Consider the following 25021-nt stretch of genomic DNA (forward strand, 5'->3'; position numbering starts at 1 on the left):
AACCTCAGTTTTGGGGGCCTGAAATATAGAGATGGCATCAAAACAACACTTTCCAATTAAATATAAGAACTGTTAAAGGTTATAAAATCCTGAGGATAAATATATACTTCAGGGGGAAATAGAAGATATCATTGAAAGTCATGATAATCTAATAACTACATAAGATGATGTGTTGGAAATCTTCCCAAATACAATTTTATCCACAAGTTAAAATGAAAAGTGCTTTTTCTTACAATCATGGCTAGATTTTTAATTTGGCATGTATTTTGTTAATCTAGATTTGAGAAAAGACAAATTACAAATGATTCACAAACTGTTCAATTACCTGAAACAATTCTGGTCAGACTGTTTTCTAAAGTAAGGAAATATAAGGCTAAAATGAGTCATGGAAAAATCATAATTCAATGGAAATACTTTCCTGACTTTATACTGGGGATATTTTCATTATCTGTTCAGATAGAAATTCTCTAGGGACAAAGAAAATAGTTCTGGTCATTCTTGTAGTTTATTTTTGAGTCCAATTTACAGGCATAAGATAGTTGCCAGTATCTCAACTAATAATAAAAACATCATTAAATATTTTCTTATAGATCACTTGGCATACTATTAGTTAATGCACCTGGGTGGCTCAGTCGGTTGAGCATCCAACTTCAGCTCAGGTCATGATCTCACAGTTCGTGAGTTCGAGCCCCACATTGGGCGTTGCTGTTGTCAGCACAGAGCCTACCCCAGATCCTCTGTACCCTTCTCTCTGCCCCTCCCCTGCTTGTGCTCTCTAAAAAATAAATGAATATGTATTTTAAAAAAAAGAGTATGGGCTTTGGAGACAGTAACTCTTACTTAGTTTTCTTACATAATGATACATACCTCATAAGCCTAAGCTATGCAATCACAGAGAGTTCAAACAGGAGCTCAATAAGTTCTAAGTACTACTATTATGATTATGCTCATACAGATTGTATAAATATAGAGCAAGTATTTTTGGAGTCTACTTTAAGATGATGAAATCAACTCTTACAGAGTTTAAGTCACATGTCAATGCCTCACCTTCACACCAAATATCATATTAGTGGTCGATAAGAAACAAAGAAACAAAAATTCAATCTCTAATTTTGAGGAACTTTTACCAAAATTGGGGAAGAGGAGGTCTGTAGGAGAATTATAATCATGGATATGACATTATGGGTGAAGTCAGTCATGGAAGACATCTTGGTGGAGGTGAGCCTTGGGCTTAGTTTGACTCAAGAGTAGATTATGGGTTGTAATAAAAGAATGGGGCAGTAGGAATCATATGGAGAAATGACAGAGTAGTGAAACTTAATAGCTGAACAATATTCACTTTCACATTTAAAGGCAGGGTAAAAAATTATTACTGTCTACAATATTTGTAGCCTTATTGCTCATCAAATTCTGTTGTTTTGATCTATTAATTGGAGGTTTGGTTAAATAGAAGATATTTAAACTTGAAGAATCAAGGGTAGTTCATTCCTCAGTTGGGTGGACCATGCACCTCTCAAAAGGGTTACAGAAAGACTTGTTCTCATTCCATTCTTCTTTGCTCCCATATCCAACACATAGAAGCTTTACCATTCACCTCCCACCTTAAGTTGCTACATAAGAAAATAGTTTTATATTTAGATGCTTGGTTAAAAAATGCCCTCATTATAGTTACTAAAGTATAATCAAGCTTGGGGGCCTGTATGGAGATGAAACTGTGGTAAAGCTGTGAACTAGGTAAGATTTATCATTATATTTTTTTTCTGTAATGTCAATTTTCCTTGTAGCCTGAATTTCATCATGCCCAATCCATCTTCATGGTCTGAGCACCTCCTACATGTGAGGCTCTAAGTTGAGCTGTGAGAATCTGAAGCTAATGCCCTGTATCTTCAAAGTCTAACCTAAAATCTAGCCAAGAGATCAGACGTGAAGCGAGGTAGATGCTTAAGAATATCTGGAAGCAGACCGAAGGGCAAGTTAATCTTTCTTCTTTATGTTAAGGGCTAGTCTTTGCCTTTATAGTGCCATTCCAAAGGGGTAATCAATGCTAAGATGAATAGTAAGTGCCTTGTCTACAACTTGGATCACTAGAATATCCATAGAACTACTTGAGTGTTCGGCTTCTCAAAGTGCTCATCTGAGGGCCAGCCCCACAGAAATAAAAAGATCTATATTTTCTCTCTGTCTGGAAATAAACCTACTGTAATAAAATATTCAGCATATGAAGTAGAGCCTTTCTTTTATCCTATTTTTATTTCATATAAGTTTCCTAGATTTCCCTTGAAAATTATTTTGTGCCATCTCAACCTTATTCTGAAATCTACACACAGACTAAGCCAAAAATACAAATCATTTCTTTTAAATGAATGCATTTTGATAGAATTCTGAAGTGGTAAAGATTTTTAATAATGTGTTAGTATTTTTCCCTCTGATACCTGGTGTCTGATGCTAAAAGGTTTATTTTCTTGATGTTTATTATATGTAGTTTTTGCTATATATGATGAAAGGAAAAGGACAGAAGGCAGTAAATTAAGCTAAGCTATGGAAATTCTTATAACTACTTAAGAAGCTTATCGGACAAGACTTCTACTTCAATGATTTTGGGGGGACATTTCACAAGTGACCACTAACTAATACTTTATTCAAATACTTCTTTTTAGGACAACCTGGCACCATATTCCTTTTTAATCATAACATTAGAAGAGTAAACACATATACAAATTTCCCTCAAACTGTGTCATAAATCAGGTACACCAAGAGCAGCATTTATGGTCCGAGTAATTTATAATGTGAAAAACAAATTCGATTACTGTTCAAGACCCTGAGAAAGCCTATGCATATTCCAATTCTCCAGTTTTGAGGGGGAGGGTGGGAATATACAGAATGATTGAAATTCAATAGACTTTGGTCAAAGATAGTAAGAAACTAAAATTCACTGTTTTTCCTGTGTTATTTATGATCTGTCAATGTCAATCCTTTTCTTGATGGTCTCTGCAGGGTTCACCTGGATCTGTGTGAGCCACGGTGTGCCTCTATCAGGCCCCTGTGAGCAGGGAGAATGAATGTGCACATTTTACTGAACATGAGTGACTCCTACTGTCCTCTGGGGTCAAGGCTATTTTTTCACTGGGAAGTCAGACAGTGCAACTCAGCCTCACTGGCTTAGGCATGTGTAAGTTCCTATTGGCGTAACACTGGGAAGAAATATGGGGAGAAAGAAAGTAAGTTAAAAGGAGGAGCACAAGAAGAGGTGAAATCAGAGGAAAAGAACGCGAATTGGAAGAAGATGAATCAGGGGTCATTTCTCCAACCATGCAAGGCAAGTAAATGCAAAGCAAGTACTATCTTTCTGCACTCATATAGAATTTACAAGACACACAAAATGACACAAAAAGGCAGTGGGCAAATGTTTAGGCAACTGAGGTAATTATTTGGTTACTCTATCTTGAATAAAGAAATAAGCAGCTGTTTATTCATAGTTCATCTGAGTAAGAAAGTTCCAAAATGGTTCCCCCCCTCCTCAAAAACTGAATAATAGTAACTCAGGTTTACACTAAGACATCCTGAAGCAAAGGACATTTAAAAATGACTTCTGAATGATCACATTTTAAATAATTAATTCACTTGTTAACAAAATGCACTATTAAGTACTTTTGGTACCAGGGGTGCTTCAGCGTATTCGAATTCTCTAAGAAATATATTTGCTCTAGTTCATAAGCAACTTCAAAGCCAGCTTGGAATCTGAGGCAAGGATTAACTCAAGTATATTTCATCAAAGACTAGTTGCAGATACTCTGAAAAAAATTACTAATGCTTGTTTTTCTGGTCAGTTCTGCCTACATATCACTTTGGAAATTGCTGCTTGAGATACTCAAGGCATGTGTGTTGTAAAACAGCCAGTAAGTTTTAGTTAAGAGGATAATACACTGATAAAACTAGGACCTCATTTCTTACCCTCTGTTTTTAGTAAATTAGTGTTTCTACATGTAATTTGGTAGCATCGATATGGACACCTCTTATCACGTAAAGGTTCTGAAGGATGTAAAGAGTGTTTGTCTACTGTATTTCATGACGTTTGATTTTTTTTATTCAAAGTATTTTGCATTGCATTAAAAATTGTGTATGTTTGATTTCACTCTTATGTGGAATTTAAGAAACAAAACAGATAAAAATAGAGGAAGGGAAGGAAAAATTAAATAAGAAAAAAACAGAGAGGGAAGCAAACCTTAAGAGACTCTTAACTATAGAGAACAAACTGAGGGTTGCTGGAGGGGAGGTGGGTGGGGGGATGGGCTAAATGGCAGATGGGCATTAAGAAAGGCACTTGTTGTGATGAGCACTGGGTGTTACATGTAAGTGATGAATAACTAAATTCTACTCCTGACACCAATATTACACTATGTTAACTAACTTGAATTTAAATAAAAATTTGGAAGAAAAAAATTACACATGTTGTGTTACATTAAATAAGATGCTTTCAGGAGTGCCTGGGTGGCTCAGTTAGTTAAGCGTCCGACTTCAGCTCAGGTCATGATCTCATGGTTTGTGGGTTCAAGCCCTGCATCGGGTTCTGTGCTGACAGCTCAGAGCCTGGAGCCTGCTTCAGATTCTGTGTCTCCCTCTCTCTCTGCCCCTCCCCCGATCATGTTCTGTCTCTATCTCTCAAAAATAAATTAAAATGTTAAAAAAAATGTTAAATAAGATGGTTTCAGTGCACAATAGAAGAAGCAATTTAAGACCCATCAATTCTCAACCTCTTTGATTTTTTTTGGCTCAGATACTTGGAAAAAAACTACTTAGCACATGTGTTACACTTCATGGCAGGCCTTGATTAGGAAGGGAAGACTATATTGATCTGATGTAGAGGTGCAATGACCAATAGTTTATTGTAAAAATTATCAGTGGAAAAAGCAGTGAATAAAGTATGGCAATTAGAGTTTAAGCACAATTCCTATCAGTGGAATTTTGAGAAGAGTTATATAAGAGAAAGTCTGGTGGTTAGTAGGAGAGAAAACCCTCTCAGGGAGTTTGTGGATAATCTGTTTGTGGTAAACAAAACAAAAACAAGACCCTAGAAGAAATGGAAGTAAGATGATGACTCAGAAAAAGTAAGATAAATTCTCTCTGGCAAAACCCTTTGACTGATCAGTCAATGTGTGGCTCTGGACCTGAGAAAAGGAAAGAGAGGTTGGCACCTTGCAGAGTATGGTCAAGGGTTTATGAGTAGTTTCCAAAAGGAAGATCTAGAATGACGCTGTGCACACTCCCTGCACAAGCAGGGAAGCCACAGCTTGAATGGAAAGCATCTTCCTCTGTGGCTTTCCTGAGCTAGTGGAAGGGCACTCAAATAATAAAGAAGCTGGAGACTTGGGGCGAGAGGGTCCCCATTTAATACTGCAGTCAATGAACTCATGCTGCTCTATGTTACCTGGTGTTAATTCATCTTAACTGGACTGTGTCAAGAGAACTAGCAAGGTTTGATGGGTGAGGAAAGACCACTGCTTGATTCAAACCAAGAGGATAGTTAGTAAATCTTACTTCAGACCTGTTTTGATCATAAGAATTGACATTGGAGTTTACAAAGACAGATTTTGGAAAATACATGGTCTTGTAGTAAACTACTCCTAACATGAATTTCATTGTGGGAGGTGTGGGCTAAGAGAATACTGTAATATGCATATTTTGAATTCTCATTTTATTTTGCTCTTTTGATATCACCTTTAAGAAAAGTCACAGACAGGGGCAGTTTCTAGGACTTACATCTCTTCCAATGAGGTCCTCTTGGTTTTCCACAATTCCCCAGGGGGCGATGCCTATGGTACATATCTTCCCTCGAGACTTAGATGCATGGTCCTTCAGGGCATCCCCAACATGGCGAATAACACCTAAGAGGGAAAAGAAAAGTATTACTCTTTTTTTTTTTTAAAGCAATTACTCACCATTGTTCTAAAGGAAACTGTGATAAGGGTGGTTCACAAGGTTATACACAATGAGTATAAAGTTTTGACACATTTCTACATGTGTTCAGAAGAGAACATAAATTTATGGCTTTAATGTCAGATACATTTGCAGGACTTGTATATGAACTCTAGCAATGCATTTCTTATTCTCCTTTAAATTCTTTTTTTCCTAAGAAAAAAATTAGAAAGCATCCAATGTCAAAAAAAAAAAAAAGTGGGGTCCCTGGGTGGCTCAGTTGGTTAAGGATCTGACTTAGGCTCATGATGTCATGGCTCATGGGTTCGAGCCCTGCATTGGGCTCTGTGCTGACAGCTCAGAGCCTGGAGCCTCCTTGGGATTCTGTGTCTCCGTCTCTCTCTGCCCCTCCCCTGCTTGCACTCTGTCTCTCACTCAAAAATAAACAAACATTAAAAAAATAAAAGAAAAAGAAAGAAAGAAAGAAAAAATTGAATACAGTTCTTTAAACTTAGGGAATCTTTTTCTTGTTCTATAAGCATAATGATGTTAGTATGACTAAGAACCAGTGCCATGAGTACATCCTATAAAAAAGCACCATGCTTAATATTATATTAACTCTATACCAGAGTTTGTGTATGAGTTAGGGTCATTCAAATAGAGTAGTTACTTAGCTCAGATTTTGTTAACCTTTATTTCATCTTCCTATTTATCGACATATAAGGTGGAGACCCTACTTACAAAGAAAACCTTGGCATATTACGTGGAAAATTTATGTTGAAAATATATAAATACAGCTTTTTAGCTTCATCAATGAAAGTGTTTTCCTCTCCTGTCATAAATGACCTTCCACATCACTGTGGCCTTCCTCACTGTAGTTAAACTGAAAAAAATCAGTTTACAAGACGGTACGGAACCTCTCTCTTATCTGTTAATAAAGATAAATTGCATTTAAAAAAGATGCAACTTCTAATCTGTTAACCTCCCTCTCAAATAATCATTTTTTTATAGACGATATAAAATATCTTTTCTAAGAAAAGTTATTTCCACTTATCAAAATTCCACCTATTTCTCAAGGAAAAATCCACACCTAGTGCCATCTCCTATGTGAAAGTTCAATTGGATTTGATTTTTTTCTCCCTTTGAACAGGATTGCAGTTTGCATATCTCAAACAGTGCTGTATGTTACCTAACATATTCTTCCGAGATTCACAATCCCACATGAGGCTGTCTCCTCTAAGGGCAAAACTCCTTGCAGGGAAGGTTTGGGGGGGGTCAGTGTCTTACTTCATCTTTGTATGCCTCACGTGCTAGCACAGAGTAAGGGTTCTAATACTGCATGAAACTGTCAAAATGCACCAGGAAATTTAATCATGAGAGAGGACACATTTATGTGAATCACTCCATTCTGAAATATTCAGAAGATCAAACAGAAACACCCTCCTTTAAAAAAAAAAATCAACTAAAACCGTGTAAATAACACTAATCCATGTTGGGATATGCTGGCGTGTTGATAAGAATACAATTTCACTTCGTAGCTTATCTAGGGATCTTCTAAAATAGAGTACTGGTGAAGAAAAACAAATGTAAGAGTCAAGCTGTGAATATCAGTATTCATTGTGTTTCCCTATTTACATGCAAAACTCCTTTCAGGGCCCATCCTGGACAAGAAGTTTAACTTCCTATGCCCTCCATCAGCCACGATTCTATTGCCATTTAGGTAATCTGAGATGCCATCATTAGAACTTCACTTTGGGTATTGGATTGAACACTAGCCTGGAGTGAGGCAGAGATGAATTCTTTGGTTTATTACAGAATTCATGCTGTAACTTCTTTTGATACGGGGTACATTTCATAAAGGAAGAAAAGTAATAAACAGTGCTCTGAGTTCCCAGAAACAGAAGATTGTTAAAGAGTTTCTTTGGGACCTTTAGAAACCTTTGAGTGGGTGTGTATATGAGGTGCAGATTATGCCAGGAAAGCAAAACACTGAATAATCACAAGTGAACGATGCCAGCTAAGCTGAATGAAAGCAGGAGCCTAAGGCCTGAACAGCCACCAAAAGCTAATTGCTTTGTAGATACTTGATTACTACAAAACAAACAGCAAAGAGCTGACACAGAGCATTCTAAGATCATGTCAGTTTACAGACTGAGTCAGGATTTCACGTAACAATGAGGAGCGGGGCCATGTGCAGAGTTCACTGCTGAAATGTGCCTACAGGGTTGTAGGCTGAGCCTTCACAAGTTCTAGGTATTGAGGAGAATTCTGAGTGCAGGTCTTGGTCACATATCACCCAAGCTGCGAACAAATGAGTAAATAATATTGAGATGAATTCGTTGGTCCAGGGTTATGTTCAGACTGTTCCACAACTCCACACTGCACGGAGCCTGGAAACAAGTCTGAGTGAACATGCTACACTATAACTTGTGTACTTCCAATGGGCACTTCTGGGGAAGTGTGTCAGGCTGGGGAAATATGTCTGAGCAACTTACAGGCATCCATTCCATGATCGGCTCCACACTAATAATGTGCTGCATGTAAGCGCTTAAAGGTTTGGGAGAATTGGTTTGACAGCCTACCTGTATCACAATACAGAGAAACTCATTTGGCAGGTAGAAAAAATTGCTTGGAATTCAGAGTGTGATGTGTCTTCTATTGGAGTTGATTTAATAAACTACTTAAAAAATTTTGTTTAATGTTTATTTATTTTTGAGAGACAGAGTATGAGTGAGGGAGGGGCAGAGAGAGAGAGGGAGACACAGACTCCCAAGCAGGCTCCAGGCTCTGAGCTGTCAACACAGAGCCCATTGCAGGGCTTGAACCCATGAATCGTGAGATCATGACCTGAGCCAAAGACGGACGTTTAATGACTGAGCCACCCAGGTGCCCCTTAATAAACTATTTTAAATAATAAACACACAATACTCCAGATGTTGCTGTCACAATTTATGTCCCTGATAAAATGGGCATTTTGCAAAATTTAGAGCTATGTGCACCAGACTTAAAATTACTTAAAGATCAGACACAGAGCTTCCAAGTTTAGAGCAAAAGTTATTCTTTGAAATATTACTGGATACTTAATTGGCAACTTGAAATATCCTGTGAAATTCCGTTAGTCATGTTTACAAATTCTGGATAGTCAACTATTAAATAGCCCAACCTGCTTCCCAGGTGTAAGTAATTCTTCTTGGTTGAAAACTAACTGTATGGTTATCGTGTGGGTTAAGGGAGGGCAGAAGAATCTGTGAGACGAGGGAGAACCAGTGAACGTGGACACATGGGGAAGAGAGATAGCTGTGGGAATGTCAACATTGTCAGCCCTAGGAGAAAACGATCTTAGGTACAACATTCTCATGGCCTTAGGTTGCCTCTGTCTGACTTCCAGTTACCTGTGTTAACCCCTCCAGTGAATATCCATGCGCCGGTTGTCATGGCCGCTTTGATGAGACCTTTTCCAAAGACTTGCTTGAGTTTTGGCTGGAGTTCAAAGTTCTGCAGGCCCCCGTGCACAGAGATGAGAAGCTTGGGAAGCTCCAGCTGCCATTCCTTGGTCATCAGGTGTAGGAGGAGATCAGGTTTCGTATCGAAGGATACTCGCACGTACTAGAACAAGAGTGGCCACCGATTAGGGAGACAGGGCAGGGCTGGCTGCTGGGGCTTATCCTTCCCAATTGCAAGGATAGGTGTAGCACGAGAAGAAAACATCTCCTAAAACAGCTGATTTTTGAAAAGAGGCAAATCATTTTCTTTACCACGAGAGTCTTCGTTAGGTGAAGGCATTTGCCACTTTTAAAGGTGTTCTTGAAATTGTGACTTATTACAGACTCTAAAATTGTTCGATTTTCTAAAATGCACTGTGAGCCCAGCTTTGCCCAGTTATGCCAACTGGACGTAGATATAGATGTTTCTGCGACCCTGTCACTTTGAGAGGTTTTGAGAAATTCTGCAGTTCTACATCATGTAATAAAAATTTTAAAATAAGGCAATAGCTATCTTTATTTAATTTACAAAAACTGAATACCAAACATTTATCTTTTAAAGAAGACAAGTGACGAAAGACGTGCCCATCGTTCTTGTAGAATAATCTTAAAAAATGAAAGTGTATATCAGATTTCAAGGTGTTAGCAGATGCAACTGGAAATAAGTGATACTAAGTATACATAAAGGAAATGCTATAAATACACACAATGAAAAACATCTATATAATCATATACATGCTCATTTAGATCTCAGTTTAATTATATAAGGATTTCCATCTTTAGCTGGAAACAACTGAAATACCGGGCAAATACATTTGAAAGCCTTTTGAAATGCATTGCTGAGAGGGCATTTAAAGAGCAAACATCCAGATTCCTAAAACAGAGTAGAAGCTGGGTCCTCAGGAGACAAGGAAGGACCAAAGCAGGCTTTGGACTTGAGGGTTTCTCCTCAACTCTGCAAAACGGCACCTGCTTTCCTGGCATCATGCAGGATGGATGAGTCTAATGGGCCACCCCAGGTAAGCTGGGACACTGTTTCAAAGGGCTCCACTCTCAAGTGTAAGGAGGAAAAAAGTAAGAAAGTCTGATGTACAGAAGAAGACAGCAAGGAAGCCTGCCTGCTTCTACCTTGTTTCTGAGTGGATGGGGAAAAAATTCCTCTCTGATTATTTATAAACAAGGGGGGCTCTCAGGACCCCTGGGTGACTCAGTTGGTTAAGTCTTGGACTTCAGCTCAGGTCATGATCTCACAGTTCATGAGTTCGAGCCCTGTGTCAGGCTCTGTGCTGACAGCTCAGAACCTGGAGCCTGCTTGGGATTCTGTGTCTCCTTCTCTCTCTGTCCCTCCCCCTCTCATTCTCTCTCCCTCTCTCTCTGTCTCTCAAAAATAAAATAAACATAAAAAAAAATAAACAAGGGGCCCCCCCTTCACACAGACTTTGATCCACAATGACGCTATCAGTGTGGTTTGAAAAACACCAGACTATTTAATTTGAAATGGTTCTGGCTGGGCAGTGGTTCCAGATAACAGGAAGAAGCAAATGCAGATCGTTTGTGGAGGAATGCATGCTCAATCCAGCGCTCAGATAGTTCCCATTGGAAAATAAGCATGTCGTAGTAAAAAATAAATAAATAAATGAAATGTATTGCACAAGGAAATGAAGCAGTATGAGTGAGGACCAAAAAAAATAACAGGTAGCAGAGTAAGATCCTCAAAGATATTGAAATATTCAGAGAATATAAGATAGCTATCTTTAATATATTAAAAACCTGAATGAGATTATTGAAGGCATCAATGAGGAACAACAGACTATAAGACCAATACATTTGAAAAAGAATCAAAAACAACTTCTAGAAATAAAAATGCAATAATTTAAATGAAAAATACAATGGAAAAGTTAAGCTACAGATTAGACACACTAATGATAGATCCAGAGAAATAAGCCAGATGCAGCCTTAAGAGACAAAGGAATTGAAAACAGAAGCAACATTGAAAACCTTGGAACAGAGCATCTGAATTCTAGATGGAAATAAAAGAGACAGGGAAGAACCAACCCTTGAACAGATACTGGCTGGGAAATTTTCAGAAATGTTGAAAGATACACATTCTCAGATCAGGGAACGTCAATGAATCCCAAGCAGAATAAATAAAAACAAACCCCACTCAGCAACACCTCAAAGGGAACACCAAAAGAAGGGAGGAAAAATTCAAAAGCCACTAGAAAATAAGACAAACCACCTACAAGGAAACAGTCATTTTAAGGCAGAAGGTCTACTCCTCAACAGCAAAAATGTGTGCCACAAGCCAGTGCCTTCAATGTGCCAAGAGAAATTATCTGTCAGTGTAAAATTCTATATTCAGCGAAAATATCTTTCAAAGATGAGAGCAAATTATAGACATTTTCAGACTACCCAAACTGAGCATTTATCTCCGGCAGACTTCACTGAAGGAAGTTTTAAGATATATACAGCAGGGAGAAATTACATGATCCCGCATGGACAATCTGGGATACAAGAAAGAATGGCAAACAAAAAAATTAGCAAATACACTGTAAATCTAAAAAAGCATTGCCTGTATAATATAAAATGATGATAATATCTAATGTGTGGTGGGAAGGGAAAGAGCTAAAGCAGTGGATATTACAGCATATACGTGAGTTGGGAGCAATCAGCATTAAAGCATTCTAAACTCTGTATGTCCCGTGGGAGAGAAAAGAAAGGTACCGACTAACTTCGGAAATTGTTAAGTATTCACCTTGAAGTAGTAGAACCACGAAAAGAGCAGACGTGCATGCAATGCAAATATATGCTTTTAGATGTATAAGTAAAGAAAGTTATACAGGAGATGACAATTTATCGCAAAATTTTTGGATCTAAAAGCCCCCGCTGTTGCAAAAAAAAAAAAAAAAAAAAAGTTCAAATTATGTCAATGCTTTTGTTAAAGCCTATTTTAAATATATTTAACTGAAACAAGAGGCAAAGTAGCTGAAAACATGAAAGCAGCTTGACAAAATAAACTGCATCATCCAGAAATACCAAGGAGCTAAAGTTTCCTACGTACCAATACCAGAAATCCAAAGAGGTGTTGGGATCTAATGAGCTGGTTTTATATTGATTTAATCTATGTAGCAAAAACCAATTCCGGAACAGAAAGAGTAAAGGTTGGCAATTTTAGCTAAATACATTAGACCAAGAGAATTGTAACTAGAGTTTACAATGTGTGAATTGGCGTAGTTTACACACAAGCTTTCCTGCAGAGGATAAGACCTTTCTGAGATCTACCAACAGAAATTTTCAGTAACAACAGGCATGCATTTTGGTGCCACACAAGGAGCTTTGGGGCTGAAGGGTGGGTATTGGAGTGGTAGATGCAAACACAGTGTTTCTTAAACAAAGGCTATGTTATTGTTTCTCTATTATTACATTTATTAGCTCCCTGAGTGACTCTGTGAAAAATATCTAGATAACAAATGCTATAAGATCAAAGAATAAAGTGCTTTCTGTCCCCATGCACTGAATCTATGTCACTTGAGTAGTTAAAATTTGGCAGCTCTGCTGAATTGAATTTATGTCATTTTGACTAATTCCAGAAAGGGGTGTTTAGTGAAATAAATTAGGACTGGGACTCACAAGGCTTCCCAACTAGACAAACCAAAAATGCTTAGTGTGGGAGATGATAAAAAATTGCTTTTTTAAATTACTGTTCTCTTATTCATCCTCTTACACCTTAAAAAAAAGAGAAAAAAAGGAACCTCATAAAAGTGACCAAAAAATCTACTGAATGTATTAAAATTCCTTTTGAATTAGCCTAGTATTTTTCCCAGTTAAGGAAAGCTTGCTCATGATCACAGAGCTCTTGTTAATCTGGTAAATGCTCTAGTAGGGAATGAACGACCTTGAATCACCTTGTCCCCTGCTCTGTCTTACAGATGGGGAAACAGAGGCACTAGGTGTCTTGTCTGAGAAAACAAACAAACAAAAACCCTAAACCCAAAACCAAGACCCTTGTATATTTACTACACTCCTGCAACATACATTATTTCACAGACTCCTCCCAGTAATGACGAGGTTGGTATCATCCACATTTCACTGATGGGGAACAGAAAGGATCCATCAGGTTCAACCAATAGTAAGTGGTAATGATAGGGTCCATAGCCCAGGTCTGCTGATGCCAGAGTCCTTGCTCTTGACCTCAAAGTAAAAGTGCCCTTTCCACCTTCCGTCTCCTTTTGCTTTACCTATAAGCAGTCTCAAAGTTCTAAAGATCCATTTCTGAAATGAATGTTTTCAGCCAGGGCTTTCCCTCTATTCCTTCAGTTGCCACTTTAGGAATACATTCTCCTTACTAGGATGTCAGTTTGGATTATGCCAACAGCCTCCAAACGGCTTCTCTAACCCCACGTCCTCAACAAGACACCGACAGAGATCTTTCTACAATTCCTTTTTGATCACACTATTTTTCAGTTCAAATTGTTACATTATATATAAACTCTAATTCTGCCTGTCATGATCCCCCACAATTTAGCTTGACCCCACCTAGAGGTGTTCCCCACTTCTCTCTGCATTTGGCTAATGCTGTTCCCTAAATCCTAGAAACCCAGTTCCTCTCTTTGTCATCTACAGAAATCATTCCCATCTTTCAAAGGCTTTTACTTACTTTTCCTAAGAATGCAAGCTCATGTTGATGCAGCATAACTATCAACCTAACCCAATGGGATTTTTTTTTCTGATTGTTTCTTGCACGTGCCCGTTTTCTCTGCCCATGTTGCAAGATCTGTGAGGGCAGGCACTCTGTTTGACTTGACTGTGATTTCTGATCTTTCACACTGGCTACGAAGTAGTCAGTCTTAGAAGTCAAAGGGAACTTAGCAATATCTTGGCCACCATGGCAACTAGAAATCATCTAGTTCAATTTTTCTGCTTTACAGGGCAAGACAGCAGACCCCTAGAAGATGAGGGACTGAGACCTGAGAGCTAGCTGTCTAATAATCAACCACTCACATAATCCATTATTTAAGCTACTGCTGCGGTGCAAAACTCTCGGGTGAGCTGTGCTTCTGAAACATTAACGTGCACAACTCGCCTGGGGACCTTGTCGGAAATGCAGGTTGGAATTCAGTAGGTTCGGGGTGGTGTTTGAAGTTTTTTATTTCTCACTAGCTCCTCGGGGACCATGTAAGAAGCAAGGATTACAACTCCTCCCCAGACCAAAGATTCTAAGTGGTGTCTTGGGTTTGTCATTGGGCCAAAGGGAAGAAAGAACACTCAGTATTTTACATGAAAAATCATAGAGAAGAACGGAGGAAATACTGGAGGAATTATTCAGGTGACAATAAATAGGAAAGTGCAACCATTTTCAGACTACCCAAATTACCTCCAACTACCTGACCCTTGGAGAATAAAAGGCAAGAGTCTTTTTCTTTTTTTAAAAAGGAAGAATTTAAATGAATCAATTAATTGCTTTTTGTCATTGTTATTGTTTAGTAACTCAGCAAGTGGTTTGGGAATAAGAGGCTAATTAAAATGAAGGGATACAATGACACTGTACAATTATCTGAAGATGTCAATTTTTAAATTCTACTCTTACACCCATAAAAAGCAAGTTAGTCAGTGAACTCTCCAGGTGCTTGTAATAGAACAGCTAACTCATGTGCCGAATCAGCAGCTTCAAGGTCATAAATGGTTGTTCCCAGAGTAATTAATAAACAGTCAATGTGATTTGAAACGAGGAGCTCTCTTGGTTGTCAAGATAAGCAGTTTTGACTGTCCACATGTGAGCTCATTAATTGCTAAGGGATCACCTTACAAATAACAAGAAATCTTCCTGATGGGTATACTAAATCTGGTCACCTGGGCATTACTCTGACGTGGTGAGTGATATGTGCTTCCATTTATAGATTTTCCCATCACGGGCAGCGCCACACTCTAGCATCAGGCACTGGTGCTCTAAGACCTTTGGCCAATCTGAGCACCTTCTCTTGTGAAATGCTGGCGCTCCTGACCACCTCACAGGATGCTAGGAGGATTAAATTGTGGAAACTCACCTGGTGTGGGAGAAAAACCAATACATGTAAATTGAATACAGGTTACACTCACCTTTTAAATTACTTGTGCATACGATGGGATCCAAATATCTGTCCTTTAACTCTTTAGTGGATATGTTAAAGTAGCCTTTTGTTTCTCAACTCGGAGTTATCTGGGGAGTGACTGGTGCAGCTGTTTATCTATATCTGTGCATTTCTTTTTTTAAAAAAACTTTTTTTAATGTTTATTTGAGACAGAGAGAGACAGCATGAACGGGGGAGGGTCAGAGAGAGAGAGAGACACAGAATCCGAAGCAGGCTCCAGGCTCTGAGCTGTCAGCACAGAGCCCGACGCGGGGCTCGAACGACGGACCACGAGGTCCTGACCTGAGCCAAAGTTGGACGCTTAACCGACTGAGCCACCCAGGCGCCCCTATCTATCTATATAAAAGCACCTGCTGAGAGCAAAACTACCACCTCTGCTCCAGGCTGCCTGGCCCATCCTTCTCTCATGAGCCCTTAGTTCCTCACTTTATAATTTCTAGAGATAAGCTGAGCTCAAACCAGTTGCCCATGCCTAGAATAATCATCTTCTTTTCCCTTCTAACATTAGTGCCCCTGCCTGGCTGATGTGTGATGAGCGGATGACATCCAGGCCAGCACCTCAAGAATGCTCTTCAGTAAATAGAGGTTTGATTTAGTTGAAGTTGTACCATTTGATCTGTTCTCAGGTGCTTTAGAGGCCAATGCATCCAGCATGATTTCCATAAAGAACACATATTTTGAAGAGCAAACCACCAGCTGGTAAATTAAATTGTGAGAGACGATCATTGAAAACTAAGGATTTCTTTTGTTTTTGGTGGAAGGGCACAGGGCTTTGGTAACTGAAGCCTGAGTTTTTGTTCTTGATTCTAAAGGTCTCTTTGGTAAAAGCAGGCGACTTCACGGCAGCTTTTGCTAATGCCACTCTTCCTGCTTCTTCACTAGCAATGTTACGATTCGTTCATCAGAACAGGACTCAACTTTACCATGGCCTCACTCCCCACTCATGTGGGGCTTGTAGACATGTCACAGACTAGACAGCATCGTTCTCCCTTTATAACACCCAGGGTGGGCAGAGGCTGGGTGTGTGTTGTATGTGTGCGTGGGGGGTGGGGTGGGAAGAGAAATAGTTGTTACTACTCAGAGAAGGCTGGGGCTGTTTACTTAGGATGTAATAATTCTCCTTGTGGTATTCTGGACTTGAGAGTGGGTGGAACAATTTGGCTCTGACAATGAACGAGTGACCTCTTCAGCCCTAAATTTTTACTCACATAACTTTGCCCAGTTGTCTAAATGAAAATAGAAAAGCTGCAGAATGATAAACCTGGCTACACTCCTGGAAACGATAAATGACAAATTCTAATACTGCAAAGCCATCTTTACTTCTGGGAAATTATCGAGTGGTATTTGTGAGTAGCGCTTGTTCAGAGTAATGGAATTACCACTGCTAACTCTATTTGAACGCTTACTTTTAAAGCTTTTCTTCCCAGGCTGTCGGGGGAAATCTGGCCTAGTTTTCTTTATGTTGAGAAATGTGATAAGCATCATTTTATTTTTTTAATTCTTGTAGCCACATTCTTAAATGAGTACTTTTAATTAAAGCTGTGGCCAAGGAGACCATGTCATATCAGACTGCTAAGATAATTTTGCTGATACTGGCTCTCTAAGTCTCTGGCGTGGTTAGTTTTGCAGTGAAAGTTTAATACTGGTGGAGGTTCAATGCATGTACAATTCCCTAGAAAGAAAATACTTGGGAAACAAATGTGTAGTGTCACTGGTTACTGCATTCCTGGTTTGATGATCCACAAAACTTTGGGAATGAAAGTGCCGTTGTAATTTATTCTGTATTGTTTTTGTGATTTCTCGATGTTAGATACCGGGTGTTGCCAGGTCAATGGTGCTGGCTGATAAGCCAAAGCTAAAGGTTTAGTAATATAAAACTTCACTGAGATAGAAGTAGATCTCAAGGGGGTGGTCTCTGCATTTCCTGCCAGAATTATATAGCATAAAATTTGGTAGAGGCAAGGAGATGGGAATTTTCTAGAGGCAAGATGGGTTTCTCAGAGGAAAGTTGGTTCTTTCCTTCTTTTCCTACAGGTCTGTGTTGGGACCAGTAGTTTGAGTGATAATTTCCAGTTTTAGTCTCAGTTTCAGAAAGGACTTCCCAAGGTACTGCTAATTCAGCAGCCTAAAGATTAGCAGGTGGAAAGTGGAAATCAAGGGAACAGTTACCAAACCCCTCAAATATCTTATGATATCTTATGATATGAACACTTATGTAAAGCTGTTTAGCTAGCCATAGTCTAGTGATCGGCTCTTTTATTTTGTAAAGTAGGATTCATTTAATTTCATATTTGGTATGTGCCATTCAGTGATGATTCCCAGATTAAATGTGCATAATGCAAAGAAAGACATTTTTAAAACAATCGAATTCAATCCTGAAGTGTTTAAAGAGCATAAGATGGTAGCTGCCTCGCTCTTGACAGACTCCTCACTCCCTGGGGTGTCCCCAGCAACCTGGAACCTCCTGCCTCCCTCTCGCCCTCCCTCCCCCTGGCAGTGCTCAGAGAATGAGGCTTTCACACTCAACAGTGAGAGCTTTAAGTGTGACAATGAGGCATAGGAATAATTATCTAAATTATATAAAAACTATAACAAGGGGCTCAACCCGATCTAATAAGCAGAGTAACTAGCAAGGGAAAACCTGAAGATCATTATGCGAAAGACTTGAGAGGTTTAAACACAAGTCCTTAATTAGGTGATACTTACCTGCTCCACAAGACGGCTCAGCGTTAATTGGAAGAGATGATTAGTAGCAAATACGATTCCGTATAATCAAGTCCAGCACTGTCATCTTTTCTAAATACCTTACAGCTGTAGCCCCAGATAAAGAAGAGTCTCTGAGAGAGGACCCAGTGTCTGTTTTGGGGCCATCTTCCTACTGCTCCCTAAGTTAGTTTTAAATTTTTTTTTTTTTTTAATGTTTTTATTTATTTTTGAGACAGAGAGAGGCAGAGCATGAGCAGGGGAGGGGCAGAGAGAGAGGGAGACACAGAATCTGAAGCAGGCTCCAGGCTCTGCGCTGTCAGCACAGAGCCCGACGCGGGGCTTGAACCCACGGAGTGTGAGATCATGACCCGAGCCGAAGCCGGACGCTCAACCGACTGAGCCACCCAGGCGCCCCCTAAGTTAGTTTTAAAAAGCTACCTGGCGCTCACGCTAGGAAGACAATGTCTCACCCAGAGCTTTAGTATCTCACTATCTTCTTCCTTGGTCCTCACGTTTTCACTCTTATGAGCTATTTGAACGAACTGCCAGGGATGACATTTGGGGCATGCAATTTGGTAGGACGTGGCTTGGTGCCGAGAAGAAAGGGAGGAAGGATCCTTCACTCGCTATCAGCTATGAGTGCCTCCTTCCTGGATCACTATTTCTCTGCAAAAGGAGAGAGATGCTGGATTCATTGCTATTGTACTTTCCCAGGCTCGACGCGCCTGGGAATTGAGGACAGAATACCACAAAGTGCTAGGAAAGGCTCAGAAAATGGTTCTACTAACCTAGGATGTAATGTTACAAAGACTTCCTCCTGCTCACAGCTTTTGAGTTTAATTAACCTCATCAAATAAGAGTAATTTTATAATTCTACTACAAAGTTCTCAAGACCCTTATAAAAGAGCTAGAAAAATAATAGTAATTAGCTTCCCTTCGAAACATCTCCTATAGACTACACCAAGCATTCACGACAGAGAAGAAATAGAACTCATGGGGAATCCTGAGCAGCCCAGGTTTGAGAATTATCTTTGTCGTTGAATAAAGGAGGAGCTCTCAGAAAACAATTTAATTTCTCTGGGCTTGAGTTGCCTCATCTATAATACAGAGATTATAGAGAGATTGTAGAGAGAGTGAGATTATTTAGCACTTTTTAAGCCTTTTTGAATAGAATAACTTGGCTAGCTTTTCAAATACTTAAGATGCCCAAGTTCTATCCCTGACCAACGAGGGAGACTCTATGGGTGTGATTCGTGGCCATGGACGTCGGTAGTGGCCCACAGGCTACCGTGAGCCTCCAAGCAGAGAACCACTCCATCAATCCCCTCAAGCATCTTTGGTGACCAAAGCTCCTTGACATCCTGCTATACTGCCTATGTGATAACACACATGCATAATGCTCCTGAGCAGATATGGTTCCCACGTGGCCCAGCACATATTAATAAAGATTCTCTTCTCTCCAACTGAAACTTCTACCAAACGCTGGCAGATTCTGCCTCACACTGTGTCCAGACCACAATGGCATTTTGAAGACCCAAGCACCTCATCTTGGGCTGTCTTTGAAGGAAAAAAATTAATGGTCTATCTTTTTTTTTTCCCCCGATAATAAAGGTCAAAGTTAATCTGCCCTGTATAGAGTTTTTAGAGTTAAAAACCATCTCAACTTTCAAATATTTTGGTCAGGAACAGGGATCAAAGACGTGAAGTTAGTTGACCTGTTTCATTTCAATCGTGGTGAATATTTAACCATGCCCTCCCCATCTGAAGACTGATACTCTTTAACAGACAGTAGTTGCTGACTTTTCCCTTTGTGTGCCAGTTTGTTGCGGGGTGGGGGGAGGGGAGAAGTAAGGAAGGCACAGGTTGGCACAAAACAACCATCCTGCCTGATAAAAACAAGACATCTGACCGGCTGTCAGCTCCACCCCTTTGTTTAGACAGGAGACTCAGAATAATCCAAGGGCAAGTATTCCAAGTGGACAAAATGCTCATTGTGTCTGAATAGTGGGGACTCCCACTTGTTAAATATTTGGTTGTTAAAAAAAAAAGGGAAGAAAACTGGCCCTCATTTGGCTGATTAGACTCTTAAAGAAAGGTTTGTCCTCACAGTGACTGCCATGACAGCATCTAGTATAGGTGAGACCCAGTCTCAGTGTTAGCTTCAAGGGTGTGTGACCAGCATTGTCACACCGCTCAGAAAGGCAGTGCTTAGGGTTTAGTGCTCTGCACTTGCTTTCTTGGAATTCTTAACAATTTTAGCCTGGAATTTGTGTTTTGTAAGTAAAGTCTGATGGGGCAGTGGAGCCCGTGCAGAGGGCTCAGAGCCTTGGCTCACATGTGGTGCATGGTCCCACATCCCGCCTCCTGCTGCCTCCCTGGGGCAGGGGATCTTGACCATCTGCTCCCACCTCTGATGTCCTGGCCAGTCTAACCTTCCCTCCACAATGTCGCCTGGGGAAGCAATGGGGTTTTGTTCCATCATCACCTTCCATTCCTGCCTGGGACGTGAGCACAGGCAAGGTGAGGGGTGGGTTGGGTGTTTTCCCTGCAGCATTTCAGGACAGAGCAAGGACATAGCTGTCCCTTCCTTAGGCTGGCAGGGCCCTGGTGTGTTTCACAGGTGATTCTGTGGCAAATCTCACCCACAGCAGATACTGAGCCTGTCCCACTACAGAGATAGCAGTTTCTTAGACTGTCACCTGTCCACTGTGTGTTGGGGTTGTTGGCCATGGGAAGGGGGATTGCTTTCCCTGCCCCTGCTGGAGGCCTACATTTTCATTTTACACTGGGCTCTACAAAATCATGTAGCAGACCATGCCTAACCCGATTGCCAACAGATAGTTCTGGGTTTCACAGAGCTATGTGGGGCTTGGGGAGGGCTCGCAAAGTTCAATGTCCTATGTGTTCACACTTGAAGAGCATAGTGAAAGATGTGCCTCTTCAGGTTTTTCCTCTGCCATTAACTATCATAATAAACATCCATCCTGTGGGGGCACCTTGGTGGCTCAGTCAGTTAACCACCTGACTTTGGCTCAGGTCATGATCTCATGGTTCATGAGTCTGAACCCCAGGTCAGGCTCTGTGCTGACAGTGGAGACCCTGCTTGGGATTCTCTCTCTCTCCCTGTTTCTGTGCCCCTCCCCTACATATTCTTTATTCTCCCCCCCCCCCTCAAAATAAATAAGTAAACTTTAAAAAAAAAACCACATTTATCAGCTGTGCGACATGGGGCACAAAGCCTCGGGTCACCATTCAAGCACTCTATGACATCACTGGGTGTGCCACTCTATGATGGTATTGTCTGCTAAGCCACCTCCTCATCTACAGCACTTGGCTTTTTTGTGGGGGTGGGAGGGGGCGGCTAGTCACTTCATTCTCAACATTATCGTATTGTATTTCCAGTGAAGAACTTGGGCCCTCCATGGATCCATTTCCATCCCTTCGCTCTTCTTCTACTAACTACTGCTACTACTACTTACTATGATTATTCTTTTTTTTTTTTTTTGAGCATTTTTCTTATAGTGTGAACTGGCATGACTTTTAATTAATTCACGGTGTGTATGGTTCCATTTCATACTGTGAATGGGAATTATGCTGAATTGGGGACCCTTCATGACTTTGTGTTGCTGAAAACATCCCTTGGGTGGATGAGGAAGTTTCCAGATCTCCACTGCCCTTGGTTCTGTATAGGCCAAGACTAACCACCACCCCCTCCCACTTTTCCCCCAGGCTGTACCCAGCACCCTCTTCTTCCCCATACATTGCTCAAAATTGTTTTCACTCTAATGTACAGTTCAGAATTGATTTTCTTAAGGAAATACTGTGAGAATAGTGCAGTCAGCCATTCTTGGTGAAGAAAATCCTACAAGAGTGGGGAAAGATGCAAGGGGGAGGAGGAAGGTGAGAAGAGAGAGGGCAGAGGGGTGGCTCTCCTGCCCATTTTTAGACTATAACTAGTGTGGAGTGATTTCCCTTGCATTTTGCAGTATGCTTCTCGAAGCAAAATTTCCTCTCCAAACTTGGAAAACTTTGGGGTGTGCCTGAGAGCAGCTACCTCCAACTGTCCCACCCTCAACCAACTCTCTGTTAGAAGCAAGCTTTATGAAATAGAGCATTTCTAGAATTTCTAAAAACATATGGTATATTTTTCTCCTGGCAAAATCTGTCAGCCAAGTAGGGAGAGGTTCATGATGAAAGCTAAAATTTAGAAGCAACAACTCTTAGAAGTAAAATTTGTATTATTTCCTAAAGCCTCTTTTCCAAACAAAATGCTTTTCATATGGAGTTCTTCTACTGGGAACATTACTGAACACAGCTGCTTAGAGCAAAAGCACTCACTTTAGGTGGCAAGATCTCTGTTAGAAAAGGGAAGGAAATAGTCTGGGATGATCATTTCTACCTTGAATTGAGAGAAATGCTAGTTACTAATAGGACAAAATAGAGACTTACAGGTAAGATTTTTTTTTTAACCGAAGGAGATAGAAAAAACATGCTTTAATGGATGAGACCCAGAAAGTAAGTAATAAATAGTGGATTACTATAGAAAGCTTCTTGTTACTATTAATAATAGCAATAGTCACGGTCTGATATAGTATTAATTATTTAAAAAATCCTAGGAAGAAGGTTTTCTTTCCCCCATTCTACAGAAGAGAGAAGAAATGCACCGGGGCAAGGTTGTGAGAGCTGATTGCCCAGCCAAGACTTGGCAGAGGGGATTAAGCCCAAAGACTAAACCTCCAGCTCTTCACCACACCTTTACAGGACATGAGATAGAACTTGGGAAGCAACTGAAGGGTTTTCTCATTACCATGGCTTTGTTGGAATGGCCACCTCCTTGGAACTCAATGGTCCCAAAAGCATCCGTGGGGCTGAGTTGAGTGTGCTTGCTGATGGACCACTTCTCTGACTGGATGTCATTTCGGGAGAGGCGACTTTGATTTTTCTCATTCTGAAGAACGGAGACGCTAGGAGTGAGGCCCACATGCTGGCCAATCAGACGCCCGCAGCAACACCTGCAACATAAGAGGTCAAAGCGAACCCCCTGGATCAGCCATTACTGGAGAAATCTACAAACCATAGTGAGCCAGTCCATTCTTAGGCAGAATCCCACAATACGGCTATACCAGGCAAATAGTGAACCCAGGATTTACCCGACAGAGATCTTTTCTTTTCTGCCAATTTTCGTTTTCCTTCAGCTGTATAAGCTGTAACATGCCTCCTGGCCTTTGCCACCCACCCCGTCCACATCTGCCATACTGTTTAGGATTGGAGCCTGCAAACAAAAGTCCTATAGATTTTTCTACTTCTCACTCCTCCCATCTATCAAATCTTGCGCAAAGGCCACTGCACAGCTTTGAGGGAAGAATTTTAATATGCACATTTAAATAAGGACTCTCACTCATATGTGAGTCACAACCTAACTTGTCTTTCCCCAATTGACATTCACTGTCAAATATCCAATACTAAGAATAAAAACCTACAGCTTACGCGTTCCTGAAATAATGGAAATATTATTTGCAAGATGTTTGAAAACAAAATTCACTACTTACATCATGAAAATGTCTTTCATACTTTTCCACCACCATTATAATACTGATACATATGCTTCATGCTTCACTAGTACCATGATTATAACTATTAATGACAATACTGATATATGGTTATCATTTATTGAATACTAATAATATGACATTCCTTTTAGGAGTAAAATAGTGCAGTTTTGAAGGTTAGGTAATTTGCTCAAGGTTACACAGCTAGTCTATAGGACTTTATAGTCTATATTTTAAATTACTTGATTATATGGCCTTTTCATAAAGGCATTTCCAGACAGTCATATGTTACTTCATCCCAAATGCTTCCTACCTAATATGCTGTTAATCTTTAAGGCAAAACCAGGAAGGTAAGTAGGATAGCTAAAGGTAAGATTAGTAGGATATTAAAAATGTACTTGGACAGAAATCTGAAGGTCTGCAGTCTAATTAGTAACCTTCTAGGAGTCTTTTATTTAAAAATACCTTTTCATTATGGCAGGGAATATTGGTACAAACTAAGCATTTTGATGAAATGCTTGAAAGGGAAAATGAATAACCATACTAAAAATATTTATAGCCCACTTATAGACAGCGATTAATTCCTTCCCAATGGGGTATCTGTTATTTTGTACAGGCTCTTAGAGAATTAACTGCAGGTGCGACACATTATATGGTGTATACATATAAGATTGCTTCAGAGATGTCCAGCAACGATTAAAAAAAATGATCTTAATTTGACATTGGTTCCCTTGTAACGCATAGTGATTACTATTATAGTTTTGTTCCCATAATTGCTACTCTGTGTTCTCACTTTATTATAGAGACAGCAAGATTACCTATGGGGGTCTTTGGTGCTGGGTATGATGTGAACACATTCTCTTTTATAAAATGCTCTTTCTATCCAGGATTTCTGAGCCTGAAAAAAAAAAAAAAAAAGGAAAGGTGAATATAACCCACAAGTATTTTTGAGTAGGAAGCAAAAATTTCATAATCACATCATGATTCAGTATCTCATAAACTGAATTGAAATGATAGTTACTTCAAACATAAACACTGCATATAACAAAAACCAATGACTGCCAGAACCTGTTGACTAGGTTAACATTATAATATTGAGTCAAAGAAAAGGACCATTATAAAAAAATGGTTAGTGATGGAACCTTATACAGATTCTTAAAGTTTTTTTGAAGAACAGAAAAACAATGCTAGTTACGGAGATAATGAAAAACACAGAGCAGTATGCTTATATTCCTGTACCTAA

At 39.8% G+C, this 25021-nt stretch overlaps 1 protein-coding gene across 7 annotated transcripts in view; it reads right to left on the reverse strand.

Moving 5' to 3' along the window:
• The window catches only part of TRPM3 (transient receptor potential cation channel subfamily M member 3), a 495179-nt gene that overhangs the window by 232323 nt on the left and 237835 nt on the right, over positions 1-25021 (reverse strand). For all 7 annotated transcript variants that reach the window (XM_060610082.3, XM_060610081.3, XM_060610080.3 and 4 more), the window contains exons 2-5: positions 24597-24676; positions 23037-23241; positions 9306-9519; positions 5758-5882 (exon numbers count right to left, since the gene is read on the reverse strand). In XM_060610082.3, the coding sequence (XP_060466065.1) occupies positions 5758-5882; positions 9306-9519; positions 23037-23241; positions 24597-24676 (624 nt within the window). The remainder of the gene's footprint in view (positions 1-5757; positions 5883-9305; positions 9520-23036; positions 23242-24596; positions 24677-25021) is intronic.

The sequence above is a fragment of the Panthera onca genome, chromosome D4 (assembly GCF_046562875.1).
Source record: "Panthera onca isolate mPanOnc1 chromosome D4, mPanOnc1 haplotype 2, whole genome shotgun sequence".
NCBI lineage: Eukaryota > Metazoa > Chordata > Mammalia > Carnivora > Felidae > Panthera > Panthera onca.